Source organism: Giraffa tippelskirchi, chromosome 9 (assembly GCF_054371585.1).
Source record: "Giraffa tippelskirchi isolate mGirTip1 chromosome 9, T2T-mGirTip1v1.2.pri, whole genome shotgun sequence".
In the NCBI taxonomy this organism is placed as follows: domain Eukaryota; kingdom Metazoa; phylum Chordata; class Mammalia; order Artiodactyla; family Giraffidae; genus Giraffa; species Giraffa tippelskirchi.
The window spans coordinates 45415561-45435761 of record NC_137283.1 but is presented as its reverse complement, the minus strand read 5'-3'; the positions used below and the strand labels follow the sequence as shown (position 1 = coordinate 45435761).

The 20201-nt window shown below is 50.0% G+C and overlaps 1 protein-coding gene across 1 annotated transcript in view; it reads left to right on the top strand.

The window, feature by feature from the left end:
• Positions 1 to 20201, top strand: part of CACNA1D (calcium voltage-gated channel subunit alpha1 D) — a 346288-nt gene that overhangs the window by 300569 nt on the left and 25518 nt on the right. Inside the window, exons 34-42 of the mRNA XM_081524957.1 lie at positions 5769 to 5813; positions 6227 to 6355; positions 8569 to 8634; positions 10621 to 10712; positions 11601 to 11760; positions 12318 to 12445; positions 12581 to 12677; positions 15825 to 15927; positions 16240 to 16341. Coding sequence (XP_081381083.1) covers positions 5769 to 5813; positions 6227 to 6355; positions 8569 to 8634; positions 10621 to 10712; positions 11601 to 11760; positions 12318 to 12445; positions 12581 to 12677; positions 15825 to 15927; positions 16240 to 16341 — 922 coding nt within the window. The remainder of the gene's footprint in view (positions 1 to 5768; positions 5814 to 6226; positions 6356 to 8568; positions 8635 to 10620; positions 10713 to 11600; positions 11761 to 12317; positions 12446 to 12580; positions 12678 to 15824; positions 15928 to 16239; positions 16342 to 20201) is intronic.

Sequence of the window (20201 nt, the reverse complement as noted above, 5' to 3'; positions counted from 1 at the left end):
AGGTTGTGTGGAGCCCTTTGCAGGGACGGGTGGAGCATGGGGTGGGTTGCTGTGTGCTGTGCGGGGCTTCCTGCTCCACGGTGCCAGCCTGGTCCTCTGCCCCGCTTGGCTGGGAACAGGTTGCCACGCTTTGCCTGGCTGACATCTGTGGGATCGTATGGTCCATCCTGGTGCCCAGACAGCCTGTATCAAATAAGGAGAAGGAGATCTCTGTATACCACCGCTTTGGGGGCCAGGCTGATAGTGGAGTATAGAGTAGTGGACTGCTGGACCTGGGCCTCAGTTCCCTCATGGGCCCACCAGGGTGAATGATGTCAGCCCTCCCTGCTTCATAGGTACATTGCAATGATAAAATGATAGGAGTATTTATGAACGTACTTGCTAAATAACCCCAAAGTGTTAGGGAGATACAGCATCATTACTTTAAATGTAGATTTTCCTTGTAATAATAAGCGAAATGAATTGTAAGACATTACCATGTCCTTGAGGATGTGGGTTAAGCCTCGTGACACTCAACTTCATGCCATGACCAGGTACTGAAATGGTATCTTGCTAGACTTAGGTACATAGATCCGCCAACCTCCATAAGCCTAGATGTCTATAAATTCCACTTTATGTGAAATACTCCCCAAGTCAGGTATAAAATTGCCATTCCTAATGTGTAAATTATGTTTGGTTATAAAATAATCTGATGCTGGGAAGACAGCAGGACCCTCCCTGGGTGGCCCTGGGCTCTCTTCTCAGTTTACTACCAGACATCTGCCTGCCTAATCATATCACCACATACAGCACTTACAGCCTCCATCAAAGAAAACTTATGTGACCATTCTGGAACCAGACCCTTAAGTCAGAGGTGGTCTTTAACGCAAGTGAAAATATCATAAAGGATACGTTGAGCAGATCTCCTTGGAGTGCTGTCGTGCAGGTGGTGGAGTTCATGCTTAGTTTCTGTGCGTCAGGATGTGGCCAGGGTTTGTGCAGCAGGTGGACAGCCCAACCCTCTAATGCCTGACCCCCTCTCTGGTGCACCCCCAGAAGCACATGCAGCTTCCTGGCTGCCTCACCACGTGCTGGGGCTGAGCCCACTGCACCTTCCCTCTGGTTCAGCCCTGCTCAGCGGTGTCTCAGACATGTCCTCCTTCACCTTGCATTGGTCAGGAAAGCCACAGGTCTGTAAAAGCCCACAGACGTTTTGTAGTTAGCATTTGACTCTGGAGTGTCTGTGCAGTACAGGCTTTCATTGACATTCCATCAGGCTTTTAAAAATCACACTGGTCAACATCCTTGTACTGTTTTCCAGTAACCGTGACCTTTCCCCTAGTCAGATGGAGCCTGAGACCAAACCTCCCTGAGCTGGGAGCAGTGCCTGTTCAATGCCCTGGGCCAGTAGGGGACCTTAGGGGGCCTCAGCATTTCTGTGCTGGGCCTCCGTGTAGAAGGGATGCTCACGGCCACCTTCTCATTTACTCAGTCCTTCATCACGTCTTTACTGGGCATCTATGACCCGCAAGCCATAGCACAGAGGCAAGAGAGACTAGGTGTCCTTAACCTCTGGTGACGTAACTCTCCTGTAACCGGTGGCTCCTCCACCCCACCCCCTCCCACACCGATTTCCGCAGGGAAGCAGCACACGTGATTTCCCTGGTGGCCTGTCCCTTGCACTCCTGACTCAGCTGAGCATGAATATTCTTGGTACATCGTTGGCTGTTTTTAGCTGCCATAAGTCATCATTTTTTGCAATGTTTAATTTGCTGTGCTGTCTCTCCCAACCTCTGTTGATCTTTTCTGTTGCCTAATTGATTTTCATGTTGGTTTTGTTTTTAGAAAATTGTAGCGGCAAGTATATATAAACATATATACGGTGAAGTCGTTAAAGCAAAAGCACTCAAAAGACTGTATTCTTGTCTTTGGCTTCCCCACCTTTGGTTTTCGCTGAATTTCACAGGAGTGCTGTGGGTCGTGGTCATCTAAATTGTTTGCTGTGCCCTATTTCGTGTCTCCAGCCTGGCACCTGAGCTGGGGCCATCTTGGTCAGTCACACTTGGCTCTGTGACAGGCCAGCGTAGTCGCAGGAATGAATTGATCCGACCTGGAAATGAGAAATCGAGCCTGCCTTTGTGTTCTTTGTGGAAACAGTTTGGATGGCCCTTTCCGCTGTCCTGCTTGCATGCTCACTCAAACCTCTTCATCCTGCTCCCTCCTCCCCAACACCCACCCAGCCACAGTCGTGGTTTGAGAGCTCTCATGGACTTGTCTTCATCACAGTTGGTCATCACATCATCAAGCTGCTAAAATGTCAGATGAGGACTGGCGGGCTCATTTTTGCTCATTCTTTGATGCCTGTTTGTTCCTTGAGTGGAGAAATGACCCAGCTTCATATTCTCCATAACCCAGGGAATGGCTGTCGCTGACATTTAGACTCCACCTTTATCATTGCTGCTGGGGAGGCAGCACACTTGTTTAGAAGCCATGTCTGCATTGTCGGTGCTCAAGAGCCACAGTAGGGAGCTCCCTCCCAGGGACCTCAGAATTGTCGCTGACTTGTTGTGGACCCAGGGTGGACCAGGTGGCCCACAGCTACCCTCAGTTTCTTGTTCTGAATCCACACTCAGGTTGCTCAGCCCTCCATGCTGTATGCTCACCCTTTTCCAGGGACCAGGTAGCTGGTTTCTGGAGACAGACTCAGCAATCCCCAATACAGAAGGCTTCCATGCCAGAGGTGTTACCTGTCAGGTCAGAAGTCAGAGGCTCCCCGTAGGAATTCCCCAGGATGCCTCAGGGTAACTGGTTTGCTGCGATGCTGGCTTGCTTCCTGTCTGGATTGGAAAACGGCATCCTTTCAGTTTTTTTAGGAAAAGATGAGACAGTGCATAAATGCAAACTGCTCCCTGTGCACCTGGGAAACTCAGGGCTCATTTGACTCCTGTAGCTGCAGGGGGGTTGGCCTGGAGCCTACATCTCAAAAGCCTGCTCAGGAGCCCTGTGGGAAGGGGCTTTCCAGACCCTAGTGTATAGTTTGGCTCCCTAAAGCTGAGGGTCCATCCTCCTGTAGGATTTCAGAACGAAGACTGGCATCTCAGGAAGGAGCTACCAAGGTCATCTAGCCCAGGGCCCAGCATGACACTGCAAATCCCTCTATTGAAAACTGATCATTTAGCCCTCAGTGCTGTCTGTAGAAGCTTCCTGGGGAGTGAGAGCTTCCCTAGTGTCCTGGCCTCTAGGGGTGTCCTGTGGTTGATCCCAGGAGTCCGGCAGAGCGGCGTCGTGCTCATGGTCCACTTATACCCTTCACCAGCTCCCTGGGTTTGTGAGCCTCCTCCATCCCTTGTAAGAAGATGGGGATGGCCCTGATGGATACTCAGTTTGCATCCGTCTGAGTACTGAACCCTCATCAACCCCAGAAGAACCCATTGCTTAGCTGTAACAGCCTGTGTGGGCTTTTCTGGTGGTCCCACTCTGTGTGGCTGCTCCAGATCTAAAGGGAATGAGCTGTTGTGAGTGACAGGCTGAGTTGGAACCACCTGGGAGCTTTTAAAAATATCCAAAGCTTGGGCATACTCCAGGTCCTTTAAATAACAATCTCTGGAGTGGGACCCAGGCATCAGAGTGTTAAAGATCCCCAGACAGTTCCTGTGGGTAGCCCAGGGTGAGAGCCGGCCTGCCCTTTTCATCAGGCTGGCATTTGTAGTTTGGGAAAGCCATCCTCAGGGTCCCTCTGTTTGTAAGATATTTTGGCAACTTGCAGTTTGCCCCGAGTGCTACCAGTGACGTCCTCCCTGCCCAGCATAGCACGCAGGGGCCGGGGAGGGCTGTCCCAGGCCTCTCTGGGGATGCATGCAACCTGCTGTGCCGTTTGCCCTGTGCTTCCATTCTTGCATGTCATGCTGCCTTGTCCCTCCACAAATGCTATCTCTTCCTCTTTGTTTTTTTTTGAACAAGATACCCATGGTTTCATGTTCGTAACCCAAGATCTGACATACTTGAGAGACAGCAGTTGAAAAAGAGACGTACACTTCAGAAGTCCATTTGGCAGCTAACTTTCCCATGTCATCAGCAGGGTGTACAAGCTCTGTCATTCTTGGAGCAGGCTAGGGAGGGGTCAGCCAGGTCCCTCCTGGAGAGGCTTGAGCCATGTGTTGGCCGAAAAGAGTGTGGTCCCCAACCACCAGTCTTTTATTCTCTTGCAGGTCCAACGCGACATTGCAAAAGTATACCACAGGGTGCTGTCTTGTGCACACTCTGGTCTCCTTGAGCACACATACACATGCACACACCACCTCACAGTCCAGCTGTGTGGGTGAGACTGGAGCCCCCTGCACACAGCCCTGAGGGAGATGGTGTAGGAAAACTTTGGTAAATGAAGTCCTTCGTTTGTTAAAATCATGAGTTAAAAATCATCATCTTTAAGGAGATATGGTCTCTTTTGAGGTGAGATAATAGAAGGAATGTAAAAAGAGCATCCCAGCTGAAGCAGGAACCCCTTCCTAACCCCATCAGAACCTGTTAGTCCTGGCTTCATAATCTCATTGTTGAATTTCAGTTGTGAGGTGTCGTGCCCAAATACCTTATATTTTATGAATTTTACAGAGTTTTAGTTTTGGTCTTAAGAGGAAACTGTAAACAAGAGTGAACCTTCAGAATGGAGTTTTTCCTCTCCCGCTATCTCCAGGGAGGAGAACCCATCTGATTGTTGTGTGCATCCAGATGTGGACGCACATCCCTTAGCTGTACAGACACACCGTGCAGAGAGGCTCCCTAGAGGCCTGGAGAGCGCCTGGCAGTTCATGGCCCCCCAACCAGAAGAGCCCCCTTCCTGTGCTGGCTGCCAGGTAGCCTGGCCACTTCAGCAGAGGTGACCCCATTGGAGGGAAGGCTGGCACTTCCCAACTCTTGTTCAGCCATCGTTGTTGAATTTGAAGATGCCTGCTGATATTTGTGAGTTGGCTTACAACCTCTTTGCATTCTCATAATCACTTACTGAAACTCTGATAAGTGCCAGACACTGTGCTGGGCACTGACTGGAGTGAGGTGAGGTCCCTGCCCCTGGGGACTCCCAGCCTGAGTGGGGAGGCAGGTGGGCACAGGGCAGCGAGGGCTGGGATTCTGCACCCTGGGGACCGGAGCCCAGCCAGACCTCAGGTGAGGCAGTGCTGAAGAAGCCCAGGGCACGCTGATGCTAGGCTGCTTCTTCCCAGGAGTTGTCTAGAGCCCAGCCTTCTCAGTGGGGCCATGACAGCTTCAGGGGGTAACCAGCCCCTGTCCTGTGTGCTCTGACTCAGCCCCACCCAGTTCTACGGGCCTAGGAGCAGAGTGGATTCTGGGAGGTTTGAGGACCACAGGCAGCTTCCACTCAGTTTTCCCTGTTTGGTAGAGTCATCCTTTTCCCCAGGGTTAGGAATAATTTCCCTCCGAGCAGTTTGTTCCTTAGACCCACAACCCCGACTAAGAAAATAGAATCCCACCCTGCATTTCTGCGTATGGGGACACCTGAGGTCTTGCAGCATTATCTTCTCCTGGATGTCTGTCAGCCTTTGAACATCACGTCCTGGGGTGTGGATTGGCAAGTAGTGTGTCCGAGCTTGCGTCAATGGCTGCCCGCCCTCAAGTCCAGCTCCAGGCAGTGCCATGGCATTTCCTCAGGGAGGGAGCACATGGGTTCTCCTGAGACACAAAACACAGAATGTTTAAAAGTGGGGAGGGGCCGTTCTCCTGAATCCCGGCTTCCTTCCCAGTTCATTAATGCATTTTCAATCTTTGATTTCTTAAAGCCAACTGAAAGTGAAAATGTCCCTGTCCCAACCGCTACACCTGGGGTAAGATCAGTGACTAGTCCCCAGGGGGCTGGGCCTTTCCCTTGAGTTTATTTGGCCATGTCGAGTCCTCCACTAGTTGTTCTGTATTCTCCATGACTGTCCTTCCAGAACAGTGTCTGCAGTGGTTTGCATTCATCATCAGTGTCCAGTACTCTTGACCAGCCCAGCGTCCTCCTCTTAACACTCTAGACCACATGGACATGCATGTGCTGTGTGGGTGCAGTTTTCCAAAGCCCTGTGTTGTTAGCATGTAACTTCTCCTTTCATATCATGCTTTATAAGGTGCAAAGGCCCTAGAAACACATCTTTAATTCTTACCTCTGCCACTTCTGTGTGCATCTGTTGCTGTTTTTCTGAAAGTGTTGCATGTTCTACTTTCCATTGGGTTTGACCTCTCCATGATAACCCTTCAGAACTCTGAAGAGAGCAATAGAATCTCCATCACCTTTTTCCGTCTTTTCCGAGTGATGCGATTGGTGAAGCTTCTCAGCAGGGGGGAAGGCATCCGGACGCTACTGTGGACTTTTATTAAGTCCTTCCAGGTAAGAGCCATGCCAGAGGCTTCTTTGTCTTTGAAGATCATGTGTAAGTCGGTGGTTGTCCCCTATCGTGGAGGATCCACCCTCCCTTCTGCAGGACCACTGTGACCATCAAGGTCCATGGAGGACATAGAACGCGGAAGAGACCTGCCCAGCATTGCTTGGGAAAATCACTTAGGATGAGTTGCTTAAGAAAGCAGAAGAAAGAGCAAGTAAGGACCCGCAGCTGAGAGCTCTGCAGCATTTCCAAGACGGACAGAGATACGGGCTCGATGCCCCTCCGTCCTCCCCAGGATGCCCGGGGTGAATGGTGATGTCTGAGAGAGGGAGGGTCCCAGCCGATCCCTGGAAGCGTTGCAAGGCTGCCACAGTCCAGTCCAGTGGCTGATCTGGTGATAGCTACAAAGTCAGAGACCAACTGGCCTGGGCCAGCACACTGTCCCCCATCCTGGGTTATCATGTGCCTGGCAGGATTGCAGAGTGGAGGGCATCTAGGTATAAGGCAGGTCCCCTTTGTCAGCGGTACTCTCCAGGCTGTTCCAAGCAGAACCCAGCTTCTCCTGTACCTTCTGGCACCCCACACCAGATGTTCCAGTCTTTCGGACTTACTCCATTGGGAGGGGCCCAGATTCTTATCCAGAGGTACACCACTTAGAAAATAAGTCATGGATCTTCATTTCTTTATCTTTTGACAGTTTTTAATTCAAAAGCTATAAATGCTCACATTAACAAATGAAGTTACCCAAAGATACACAGAGAACAACCCACCCCCACGTCTCAAGTAACTGCTGTTAATATCCCAGGAGACATTTTTCCACAGTGGGCAGATTTTTAACAGGTAAAGAGGAGAAGGTGTGCATCTGGGGAAGGAGGTCAGTCCAGAGACTTGAAGGAAATTCAAGAGTCCCGTTGGGGAAAATGAGGTTGTGCAAGGAGCTGGGCAGCGGCTCTCAGAGAGGCGGGGCCAGTGGGGGTTCCAGGCAGGTAAGCTTCGGTCCTGGAAAGAGATTAAAGCCTAGACTGTTGTTATTAATGCAAAGCACCAATGTTTGTGACTGAGCTACTATAAAGATAGAATGATTCATGCAATAATGTCATTCGTCCTTTTTAAAAAGGTTTTGGTCACTATAGATAAATTCATGTCACCAAGTAGCGGACCGTAAAAATTGAGAAGCTGCGCCAACAAAATTCTTCAACACTTATCTAGGGAGAAAATGCATGTTGGTATGGCAAGGACAGCCTGAAACTAACCCTGTGGGGCTGTTAACCAGCCCAGCTGTCACAATGGTGCAGCTGCTCTGGGCCAAGCTGGCAGTCACAGACGCAGACCTGGCACAAGTCGGGAGGTTTTTTAGCCACTGGCTTTCTGATGACCTTTCTCAGATAAGAGAACAAGTGGAGGCTTTATGCATGTGAGCTTGGCCTTAACAGTCTGGGCACTCCCTGGAGGCATGCTGAGCACATGGACATATTCTGTCACCTGAGATGAGGGAGAAAAGCATTTGAGGAGCCTTGGCTTAAAAGACCAGGGGTCTGTCTGACCTCACACCCGTGCTTTTATTTGATGTTCCTAAGGAGAGCCCAGGCTTGGCCACCACACGTCTAGCTCCTTTTCTTCCCTGGCCCAGCCCCCAGCTCTGCATTTCTTTCAAAAAGGGTGCATTTTAAGAAAAGTGTCTTGCTTTCTACAGCCACAGCCAGAAAGTGATTCTTCCCCTCTGACCCAGTAATTCCACTCCTAACACTTCACTTTAAGGAAGTACTTCAGCAGACACAAGGTGATTTTGCATCAAGATGTTCCTTTGCAAAATAGTTGCTTGCCCCGCTACAAACACACCCACAAAAGAAGGAAGCAAGCAGTTTGGAATCATTTTATCAATTACAGTAGTTTCACGAAGGAATCCAACAGTAAATGTAGGCATTATTCTGAGCGGTAACACTATTTAAGAGTAGGACGCACTGTTGATGACCGTGGCCAGCACATCACACCTGCAGCTTCATAACCCAAGGTGTAGGGGCTGCTGTCCTCAGAGCTGAATGCTGTGCTGGGGTTTAAACAGTTCTTCCTCACTACTGCTGTCCTTTCAGTATAGCATGGAACAGAACAGAGGGTGCACTCTACGTGGGCCTTCAGTTTCTCCCCTCCCCGCCCCCCGAGCCATCGGTGCCAGGGGGACAGGAGGCTCATGCTGACCCAAGCGCTTCCTCTCTTCCAGGCGCTCCCGTATGTCGCCCTTCTCATCGCCATGCTGTTCTTCATTTACGCGGTCATCGGCATGCAGGTACGCTCCAGCACCTCTCCCCTGGATCTCTTTGCTGCATCGCCCCCACATGCTGCACTTGGGACAGGGGGACTGGAAAGGCAGGTCATGGTTTTTTAGCCAGGCTTGGCTGCTAAGGAGCTATAAAGTTGAGACTTGGCCCTGCAGGAGAGAGCTTGTGCCAGCGAGAGCCCCAGGCTTAGAAGGGCGTGAGGAGGTTAGAACATGTCAGGGAAAGCTGGGTTTAGGGCACCCCCCCCACCCCCGATCTGTGTCTGAGGAGAGCCAACTGATGGAGAAAACCCACAGCTTAGTGTAGCCACGGCGAGCGCAGTACTGAAAGAAGCCATAATTGTCCTGTTTTCTGCACCACCGTTGCTAAGATGATACTGAGTGATACTAAAGTCTGTTTATCATCTGAAAGCATTTCAGATGCTGGGGCTGAAGTGAATCATTATCTTGCCTCAGAAGCGCCCCTCTAAAAAGAAGCATGCAAGCAAGCCCTTCTGTGACCTGGGGGCTGCTCTCCAGCCCCTCGTGAGGTGTGGAGAGAGGACAGGTGCTCACTAACAACTGAGCCCTATCATGAAGTGGCCAGGTTGGGGGCAGAGCCTCTGTGGGGGGAGGGAGGTGGAAGAGTCTGTGGTCCTGGACCCGCACCCCCCTCCCCGGAATCTCTCTGCCCTGCTCTCTGCTGGTTCAGGTCAGGGAGTGCTGTGATGAGAAGAAGTATTCCAGCAGCAGAGACGTGGTGGTCCCTACCTTTGTATTCTTAAAGCAGAGAAGCATGTACAAGTCACTAGGACTCACCAGGGATTTTACTTGTTCATTTATTTTTAATTGAGGGATAATTGCTTTACAATCTTGGTTTGATTTCTGCCATACATCAACATAAATTAGTCATAGCTGTACATATGTCCTTTCCCTCTTGAACCTCCCTCCCACATCCCACCTTTCCCACTGCTCTAGGTGGTTACAGAGCCCCGGTTTGCATTCCCTGAGTCATACAGCAAATTCCCACTGGCTATCTATTTTACGTATGGCAGTGTATATGCTTCCATGCTACTCTCTGCATTCATCTCACCCTCTCCTTCCTCCACCACCGGCCCCTGCCCTTGTCCATAAGTCTGTTCTCTGGGTCTGAGTCTTCGTTGTTGCCCTGAAAATAGGTTCGTCAGTACCGCCTTTCTAGATTCCGTATCACCAGGGGTTTTGAATGAGGAGTCAGTGTGCTTGAGCCCCTGTATTTCAGCAGCTTTTGGTGCTCTGGGCCCTGAAAAGTCTTTTATGCCATAACATACTCGGGTAAAACTTAAGTGTTACAGAGAACTGCAAACCACATCACATATACTACCCTATGTTCACTGAAGAATCTTTGCTGGGCATCAGGCTCTTCCTAAATGTCAGTCTGCTTCTATAATTTCGGTGAGTGAAGCATTCAGTAACTTCTCCTGGCCCTTACAGCAAAGCCCACTGCCCCCCCACCCCATGCTTGTCCACAGCCTGTCTTTGGTCTGTCTGTCACACTCACTTTGGCTTCATGTCCTGGAGCACCCAGGCCGTGTCGTTTCTGCTCTTTTGCAGGCTGTGCTCCCTCTGCCTGAAGCACCCTTTGCCCTCCTTGTCGCCTGACTGGCTTCTCCTTACCCTTCAGTCCTGTCCTTAACCTCACTCCTCCTGGAGGCCTTCCTTGGCCCCAGCGCCCAGCCTTGGGGATCCCGTGAGCCTGTTCTATGCTTCCCGTGGGGCTGGACCAGCCGAACTCCCATTGGAAGGGCTGCCTGTCTGGTTATTTCTGCATCCCTTCCCCAGGGTAGGAACTTGCTGAGCTGAGGATGTGCCCAGGGGTTAGAACAGAGCCCAGCACATCTCAGTGGGATGAATCAAGTGCCAGGAATTTTGGGTATTGACCAAACTTGAGTTCTAAATTCACATGTGGAGGTCTTTTTTTTTTTTTCTCCATATGATAAATTTTTTTCTTTTTCCCCTAACAATTTCTCTCTCTAGATGTTTGGGAAAGTGGCCATGAGAGATAACAACCAGATCAACAGGAACAACAATTTCCAGACCTTTCCCCAGGCGGTGCTGCTGCTCTTCAGGTGACCGAGTCCAGTCCCAAGCAGATGTTTCTGTCTTTGGGCTCCAGAGCAAAAGAGGACCTGGGTTCTTAAAGCACTTGGGTCCTGGTGGTTTTTTGTATTTGTTTTATATTCTTACATGGACACGGTAGCATTTTAGTCACAGGGATTTTGCTGGCTTTTGGTCATTCACATTGTGATTGGCTTAAGGTTTTCCACTTGGGAGTGAATGGGTAGGTCTGCTGGGCCACTGAGAAGGTATGGAGTATATGCTCACACATGGGCGCACGCACTCAAACAACCAGGAAAATGAAAATTTAGCAGGACCATGGAGGCGTTTTGCACAGTTAGTGGGGAGCATCGTGAGATGCACAATTTCAAGCTGTACGGGATTGTTTTTAACTCTCTTTAATAACTTTGTAAACAGAGTGCCTTGAAGTGTGAGAACTTTCTAGAAACCATACAAATAATTCCTATTGACTCTAGTGACTGGAGAGCAAGTTCTTTGTAAGTTAGTTTCCAGTTCTGTTCTTTCAGCAAAATTGAACGGGGAATCTAATCAAGCTGTCAGATGTTAGGTCGCTAAAAATAATGATCATTTAAAAATTATAGTGTAAGTGTTTAAAAGCGAGAAGACAACAAAACAAACATCCCTTTATACGAAAAGAATTGATGTGCTTGTATCCAGTGGTTGATGCATATCAAAGGGAGTTGCAACAGGTCCTCCACTTACCTCCACTTGCATTTGAAAATAAATAGGATTTTCAGTTTAGGAATTTTGACTAAATCAAGCTGCCTTCCTCCCAAATTACTTAGGTTTTGATCTAATTGAAAAATATTTTTTCTTACAATTTCTTGAAGGTCTAAGCCTTATATGCCTTCTTTCTTTCTTTGCTTGATCCGAAAAAGGTGTGCGACGGGGGAAGCCTGGCAGGAAATCATGCTAGCCTGCCTCCCTGGGAAGCAATGCGACCCCGACTCGGATTACAACCCCGGGGAGGAGTACACATGTGGGAGCAACTTCGCCATCGTTTATTTCATCAGTTTTTACATGCTCTGTGCATTTCTGGTAAGTGATCGGAATTGCCCTGCACTCTTCTCATAGACAGATATTCATGTAGCATTTGGGATTCAGACCGGTGATATTGCCCCATCAAATAGCTGTGGGGTATCTTATGCTGACGAGCACTCTAGACTCCACTGGGCAGTTGAGGTTTCTGCCAAGTGAGGCCTGTGTTATATAAGCACCTTTGTTGTAGTAGGGCTTTCGGTGCTTCACCACTCTGGCTTCTTAGGGCTGCTGGTTCTTTTATAAAAATCTCAAAGCCACTGCACATAGCAGTGACTTAAGATAGTGAGTTATTTGGTGCAAATTATAAAACTCCAGTGTGTTTCAAAAGATCAGACAATACCTATCCACCCCCCTGCCCCGGGACTATACCCAAACCATTTGGGAAAGCTGGAAGCCTGCTTTTGCTTAATCGTTCTTTAGAATGAAAGTTTTTCAGCCTCTCTGGGAGAAATGGGTGCAAATGTCTTGTGACCCTTATAATCAGGAAGCACTCACTAGGATTGAACCCAGCTAACCTCACTGCACCTGAAACTCCCCTCGATTGGCTTTTACAGATCATCAACCTCTTCGTGGCTGTCATCATGGACAATTTTGATTATCTCACCCGGGACTGGTCTATTCTGGGGCCTCACCATTTAGACGAATTCAAACGGATCTGGTCTGAATATGACCCTGAGGCAAAGTAAGTGGAAAAGAATTCTGTCTGGCTTGTATGAGCTGTTTCTGGGTGTTGGCTGTGCTCCTTGGGGAAGGTGGGATGGACCACAAACCAGGATGAGTGGTGCTGCCCTGCCCTCACGCTGTACTTTGCCTCCAGGGGAAGAATCAAGCACCTGGACGTGGTCACTCTGCTCCGCCGCATCCAGCCTCCCCTGGGCTTCGGGAAGTTGTGTCCACACCGGGTAGCCTGCAAGGTGAGAGTCTTGTTGGCGTGCCTGAAGGCCTCTTGTAGGGAGTCCCTGCTTTAGTCAGCACTGATTAACTTACATTCTACGGAGCCTGCCATCAGGCGCTGGGGGGAGCTGAGATGAATGTTATGTGGTTGCCATCCTTGAGGACCTCTCACCCTTTCAGCCAACGGTAAGGTTAGGAAGGGAATTATGTAATTTGTCACTGGTTGGGAGAAGGGAATGATGACACTTGCATCAGATTCAGCAGGAGAGAAGTAGGAGTTTATCAGAGCGGAAAGAGCATCACAGAAGGGGAGCCTAGAGAGCCCAGACACGAAGGCAGGAGAACAGGGAGTGGCTGGTATGGCTGGAACATGAGAGAAGGTATCAGAAGGCCTGAGGCCCAAGCTGAGCGTAGCTGCGCGAAGCCTTCTGTGTCATGCTGAGTCTCATGGAAGGAACGTGAGTAGACATCGTTCTACGTCGTTCTAGAAAGTTGACTCCAGGCAACAGAGAGGTGAACTGGGGACAGGAGACCACCCAGGAGAGCTGTTGTGTTATCTCACTGTGACATATAGCAAGAGCCAGAGGGAGGGCAGTGGGAGTGGGCATGGAGAGGAGGAGGGGTTGGCTTAGGGATCTGCTTAGGGAGTCGGATGGAGAGGACTTGGTGACCTGATCATCTCCTAGCTGGTGTGATGGTGCACGTGGTGACCCTCTGCTACCAGAGCTCCCTTCCCAGTGAGCGTGCATTGAGCGGTGTCCTCTCGGGGATGGACTCAAGTCTTTTGCTAAAACCACACTCTTTGTCAGATGGGACTTGAACCCATCTGCACCTCAGATTGAGACTTGAACCCACAATCCTTGCCTTAGGAGGAGACTTGAACCTACTGTCTCTTAGTTTAAACCACTCACCTGGGCTTACTGAAACTCAGGTTTTTTTTGTCTCGATGTGGAAAGAATTCAGTATGAGGCAGAGTGGCTGGCAAAGAGTGAGTTTATTAGCAGAGGATGCTTGTGAGACATACAGGGGGCAGGCAAGGGAGCGCAGCCCCGAGAGCAGAGAGGTTTACACTTTTATAATCAAAGGAAAAGTAGAGGAGAGAAGATCCCCTTCTTCCTCATTTTTAGATAGATATCAAGGCTTATACCCTTAGTTCCTCTTTTAACCTTTTATGGTGTAACCAGGACCATCATGGCAGTGTTTAAATCATATGTTTATTAACAAAAGGGTGGTAATACACTGAAACAAGGTAATTGATCTCAGATTTTGGTATAATATCCCCTTTCACCTAGTTTCTTTCCCCTTTCACCTATATTCCTGTCATGGCTACTTGCAGAAGTGCTACTCTTCAGCTCCCTGACTTGGTGTAATAATACTCAGATCCCATATCTACTGTCTGGTACTTTACATATGTACACTGTTGCTTGGTTACCGGATTGTCTTATTGAGTGACTGTAGGCTTGCAACGGTCTCCCAAGCTCGCTTAGAATTCCCTTCTATCTTCAATGCCCTGGTGGGACTTTTAAGCTAAGTATTTAATTATCCTGCTCCATTGTTATCACTACCTCACCCCATTCCTGATGTTTTCACATCAGCCCATGCTCTCTGTGAGCTCTCCTCGAGATCTGGTTTCTTTCGGCAGAGTTCATGTCAAACCACCTGGAGTCAGCTATAGAAACAGAAAAGGACCCCCCACTTTTTAGAGGAGAAATGTGGGGGTTTGTCTTTTGAAACTGCCGTGTAGAAATCCAGCCAGACTGAGCAACACCTGGTCCCCTCTTCCCATAGATCTGATGGGATTCAGGTTCAGGGGTTCACCTTACCCTCACAGGGGTGCTAGGCTTGCTCTAGACAGAACCGCAGTAAAGAGTGGAGTCTACAGTGTATTTCAGGCTTTCAGAGAAATCTGAGCCAAACTCATTGTGCCCTGCCCTAGAAGTCCAGAAAGCTACATTGGCAAGTCCTTGGGCTCCTTGCCCGAGTCTTTGTTTCTCCTCATCCTGGACTCTGGATGTCGGCACAGAGAATAAGCCATGGATGTTGACTTTTTCCCATAGGATTTCACAGTACCAGGCTCTTTTCTGCTTTCCAAGAACAAGATGAATTCTAACTCATGGCTATTGTTTTATGTTTGCGTTTGCAGACTCTTTTATGTAAAGAATCTAAGTAAGGACCTGTGTAAGTAAAAATGGACTACTTTGTGCTCTAAGGACAAAGCAGTTTGCTGATTCAGAAATTTACCAGAGATGCAAGTAAATGTGCAGGCTGTCCAAGTAAATGTGCAGGCTGTCCTAGGACTAGGAATTCGGGTAGGGTGAATCCTGTGTACAGAAGGTTGTAGTCCATTGATAGGGAGGGGGAAAAGGTTTTAACATCTTTCTTTTAGGACACCTTGTCAGCCGAAAGTAAGAAATGTGAAACTATTAGTAATTCTAAATATCGCTTTGTTAGCACTTACACCTGCCAGGCACCCAGCTGAAGTGTCTGTGCCCTTAGTGTCTACGATATCCTTTACCCCTTGCACAGCACTTGGCTGTGGGCGTGTCATCTGCATCAGCTGGGGCCAGAGAGGGTGTTTTCTCTCATCCTAGTCCTCTCTGGCTCTCAGTGCTGGTGTTACAGGGGTTAAGAGAGAGAAGACAGGAGCAGGACATTGGGGATCCAGCTCTGCAAGGCCAAATCCTCAGAGGAACCACATGGACTTGTACAAAACACTCCACAGTGGTCTCTCCAGGGCAGGGTCCTTGAAGGACACTCCCCAAGTTAGGAAAAGTAATGGACTTCATTGGTTGAGGACCTTTGTCTCAGACTCTGTGCCTGGCTCATCATACCTGGTATATCATTTTACCCCCAAACAGCCTTAAGGATGTGCCCAGAATGGAGGCTTGACCCCAAGACACAGGGGAGCCAGCTGATGAGAAGGGGAAAGGAATGCATATAAACAGTAGGGACTAAACAGTTTTAAAAAAACAAAACGTATCTTCTGAGTGCCAGCATTTGTGCTTTGTCAGAGCCCCTCAAGTGGTAGGTGCCCCTCAATGGCCATTAAGTTGAATCAAGGAACCATTAGAAAGGAGATGAGAGAATAAGCAGAAAATAAATGGAATGGACTGAAGCTGTCATCAGTTGTTTGCATTCTCTCAAGGGACTTTTCTTTCTGTTTACAGAGACTAGTTGCTATGAACATGCCACTCAACAGTGATGGGACAGTCATGTTTAATGCAACTCTGTTTGCTTTGGTTCGAACGGCTCTTAAAATCAAGACTGAAGGTGAGCCCTCCCTGGAAGCAGGACAGGTGGGAGAAGAGGAAGGGAGGCCATATCCCACCTTGATTCTCATGTGGACCTCTTCTTGTCAGAAGGCCCCCCCAGGGTGGGTGGTGGTGCATGTAATCAGGATGTCTGTGCTGGGCCCGCTGGCCAGGCCAGCCTCCTCTACACTTCTCTCCTCCCTTCATGTGTCACTTTGTCCCAGAAAGCTGAGAGGTGACTCGTGCCACCGGCAGCTCTGGTGAGAACAGAGAGGCTTTGCAGGGGAAAAAAAAATAAGGCTCATTCGCCTCTCTTGCATTTTGAATCCAGGGAACCTGGAACAAGCTAATGAAGAACTCCGAGCTGTGATCAAGAAAATTTGGAAGAAAACCAGCATGAAACTACTTGACCAAGTTGTCCCTCCAGCTGGTGGTCAGTGCAATTTATTTCCTAAGTAGCTCTTGGCCAACATGTTGGTTTCAGTGCTAGTCTCCAGGAATCCCAGCGTGTTTGCAGAAGGCTTGAGGTACCAGCCAGAACATTGAGGCCAGCAGCTAAAGAAGGCCCTTATAGCCATCAGTGTAATGATTTGGGGTAACGTGAAGACCATTGCAGACAAAGGAGAGGCTTCAGTGAGAGGGAAACTGAGACCCAGATGGCTGAAGCAGGGGTTCTCTTGTGGGTAGAGGAAGTCATGTTAGGAGAACAAGCTGACGGCCTCAAAACCAAAAGCCTGTATTTTTTTGGGGGGGGGGGAGTGCCCAAAATGAAGTACTTAAAACTAGTTTCCATATATCCTTCAACATGTTGTTGAAAACTTCTGACAAAAAAAAAAAGCTTTTGAAAAATGGTGTTTTTGAAATGTTCTTACTAAGACTAGATCTATTACCCAAATGTCCCTTTAGTTAGAATTTAGAGTAGAGACGGAACTAACAGGCATGCTTATTTCTTTTTGCTGTTTATCATAAAATAACTGACTAAACTTTTATCAGACTTATATATATATAACACATATATATATAATCCAGATACTGTTTTTCCATTTTTGTTTAAGTACACATTGACTTAAAAGTGGAGGTGGTGGTGTTTTGACTTTCATTTTTGAGTTTTAAAGGTGCAGGATCCGTCTGCTCGGTGCCAACACACCCGGCCTCTACCCCCTCAGCCCCGGGTGTGTTAGAAATGTTTGGTGTGTTTTGTAACAAACTGAACTGTGTCACTCCCAGTGGGGCTGGCTCAGGTCTGGAAGCTGAGTCTGGAACCCCAGGCCAGGACAGTGGCCTCTCCTTTTGAGAAAGTGACAACCTCTGGATCCTGGGGGATAGTGCAGCTTGCTGGCCAGCTCTGCGCCCCACATGAAGCCAGAAGCACTGTGAGCTCTTGTTGTTGGAGGGAGCCACCCAGAGCTGGCAGGGCCAACAGCTCAGAGCTGGGAAGGAGGACCCACCAAGAAATGATGAAGGGAAAGCATGCAAAACAAAACACCGACAGAACCAAACAAAAACTCCCACCCAGAGAGAGGTGCCTGGCTCCCCACAGGAGAACTGATCCTGCACATTTAAAACAGCTCTTTGGTTTCCGTTCTTTTCTTTTTAGCTGCACACCCAGGTGTTCGCATGGCTGAGACAAATTGGTTTTTTTTAATCGTTGTAACAATGTGCTTGAGCTTTTTCTGCAGCCTCCATTCCTTTTGAGTCTCAGTCTTTCAGAATATTCTGAAGCAATTCTGTTTTAGGGTGGTGGCATGGAATCAGAGTTATCTCTTGCCAACTGTATTCCCCTACATATTTCTCACGATGCAGATGCATGCTTCAGAATAGTGGGCCGTACGTCTCGGGGGAACCTTCCTCGCAGGCTCCCCCCTCCTCTCACCTCTCTTGATACGCCACCCTCCCTACAGCCCAGTCTCTCACATCAGTGCCATCCTGGCAAGGCTTACCTGGGGAGAGTCATTCACATCACTGTGAAACTTCATTTGTTTCCATTTCACCAAGAAAAAAAAAAGGGTCCAGAAATTGCTTCCCTTCCTTTGATCAGCTTGTAGCCCTACTAGGCTTTTCATGAAGGCTACATAGTCTTCCTCTTTCCTGGCCCAATAGTGGGCCCTGCTTTTCTCTCTGCATTTCTTAACGTGGATTGGGGGTTAGGGTGACAAGGGTTAATCTCTTCCAAACTGGCAGTCAGAGCCCTGGAAAACAGCACCTTAGTAGGGATGGGATGCTCAAGAAGTTCTATGGCCCAGGTGGTGGATATGCTGAGCATAGAGCTTATCCAGGCTGATCTCGAATAAGGGCTCTTGTCACTGAATTTCCAAAGGTGGAGACTTCAGGCTTTAGGGCACAGGCTCTGGTTGAGTTGCTGGGCAGGGTTGTAGCATCTGCATTCACCCTTTGCCTCTTTGTCTTTCCTCTTTTACCTTCCAATAGATGAGCCTTTCCCACCCCGTGGAGCACTTAGAAAAGGGGAATATATTTATGACCCTCTGGGCCAGCGCATGCGTAGCTCCCATGGCGGAGGGGCTCGGTGTCCACCCTCGGTAATCTGGCCCGAGGGCAGCAGACTGAGCCAGGCCAGCCCTGCACTGGGACTGGTCTTTGCGGGGCACTCAGGGAGCCCTGACAGCCCTGGTGAGAAGGCAGAGTCGGCGCCCATCTTAAAAGGCCTTGCCAGCACAGGGGTGATGTGAGGCGCCCCCAGCTCATCGTGAGCTTGATGAGGTGATGCTCAGGAATGAGCCTGGGAGCGAGGCCAGAATGCTGGGCTGCAGTGCTGCCTCTGGCTGTGGGGACAGCCTGTCCGCTCTCGCCATGCTGAGCTGTCTCATTTCCCATCTGGATCTTGCTCGTGTTCTCCGCTCCGCTGTGGTCTCCTGCTGAGTCATGGCTCTTCCCCTGTCCTCCCAGGGGTTCCTCTCTGTCTTCGGACTTCCGCTCCTGGACCTGAATCTTTGGCTCCTTTCCCCCGAGGAGTGTTCAGAGCTGTGACCCCATCGCTCTCTGAAGTCCAGACGGCCTCCCTGCACTCACTCCTCGTCTTCCTTCTCTGTCCTGCTGTAGCTTTGACTTTTGCTGTTCTTGAGAGTCTTCCTGAGCCCAGTCTCAGTAGCTCAGCATCTCAGTGCAGAAGGTCAGGTGGCCCTTGGAGGCCCTGCCAGGACTCTCCCATAGGAGCCCCCTTGGGCCCTCTAGGCTAGCACCATCCAGGCTGAAGGGGGAGAACAGTTAGCCCAGCTTTTGCTGGAAGCACCCCAGTGAGGGATGAGATGGGCCTCCTGTGAGTATGGCTGGTGTTTCTGTGGGAGCCCACAGGGGAGACTGGGGACCCTGACTTGCAGAGGCTGGCTGACCCTGGGATTGTCGGGCCGCAGTTGGGCCGCTTCCTGCATGTGGCCTGGTGGCGAGGTGGACTTCGCTGGGGAGAGGCAGCCCCACAGGACCAGGTGGCCCTTGGGGTGGAGCTGGGCCATCCCTCAGGGAGGCAGTGGAGTGGAGAATGAGAACCCAGGTCTGGGGGCCCCACCTCCCAGCTCACTGGGCCTGGAGCTAGTCATGGAACCTCTGTCCACTCACTCTCACCTCCCTGCCTCTGCACAGGGCATTGTTAGACCATTTGGACCAGCCCTGGACCGATGACAGCCCTGGTTTCATTGCTGCCCAAAGGCCGAGGTTCACTGGGGTGGCGCCCGTGCTGCTCTAGGACTTGCCTGGCTTGGGTTTAGAAGAAATGTGACACACTTCTGCAGGCCGACCACCCCCAGGCATCCTCTCGCACAGTAACACTGAGCAGCTCCTGACAAGGAAGTTAGGGGTGGGCAGCCAGAGTGGCGCTGCAGTGTCCAGTCACGGACCCCTGCCACCCGGGTGCACCCCACCCGAGGGTGCTGCACCCTGTCATGGTTCTCGTCCTATTTCAATAGATGCCACTGTTGGCGAGTTGTTAGATAACAGTGAATCTGTTGGCAACAGCCCACTGTCACCAGACCACCCAGAGCGCTCTACAGGCCTCTTATCCTGGAATCCTCACAGCTCCTCCTGAGAGGCTCAGGCTCCCTTGTGGGTGAGAACACAAGCCCAGAGGGGCCAGACCCTCTATCCTAGATGGCACGGGAGTCGCGAGGGCAGCCTGGCCACAGGTCGAGCGGCGCTAAAGCCCGAGGGCAGCAGTGATACTCCTCCAGCCTCTGCAAGCCATGGTCACTGGCTACCGGTCTCGTGGGCACCCCGGGCAGGTGTGGGGGTGAGCACCTTGGAGAGCAGGCCTCATGGAGACCCCGGGCACACCGGCACTGCCAG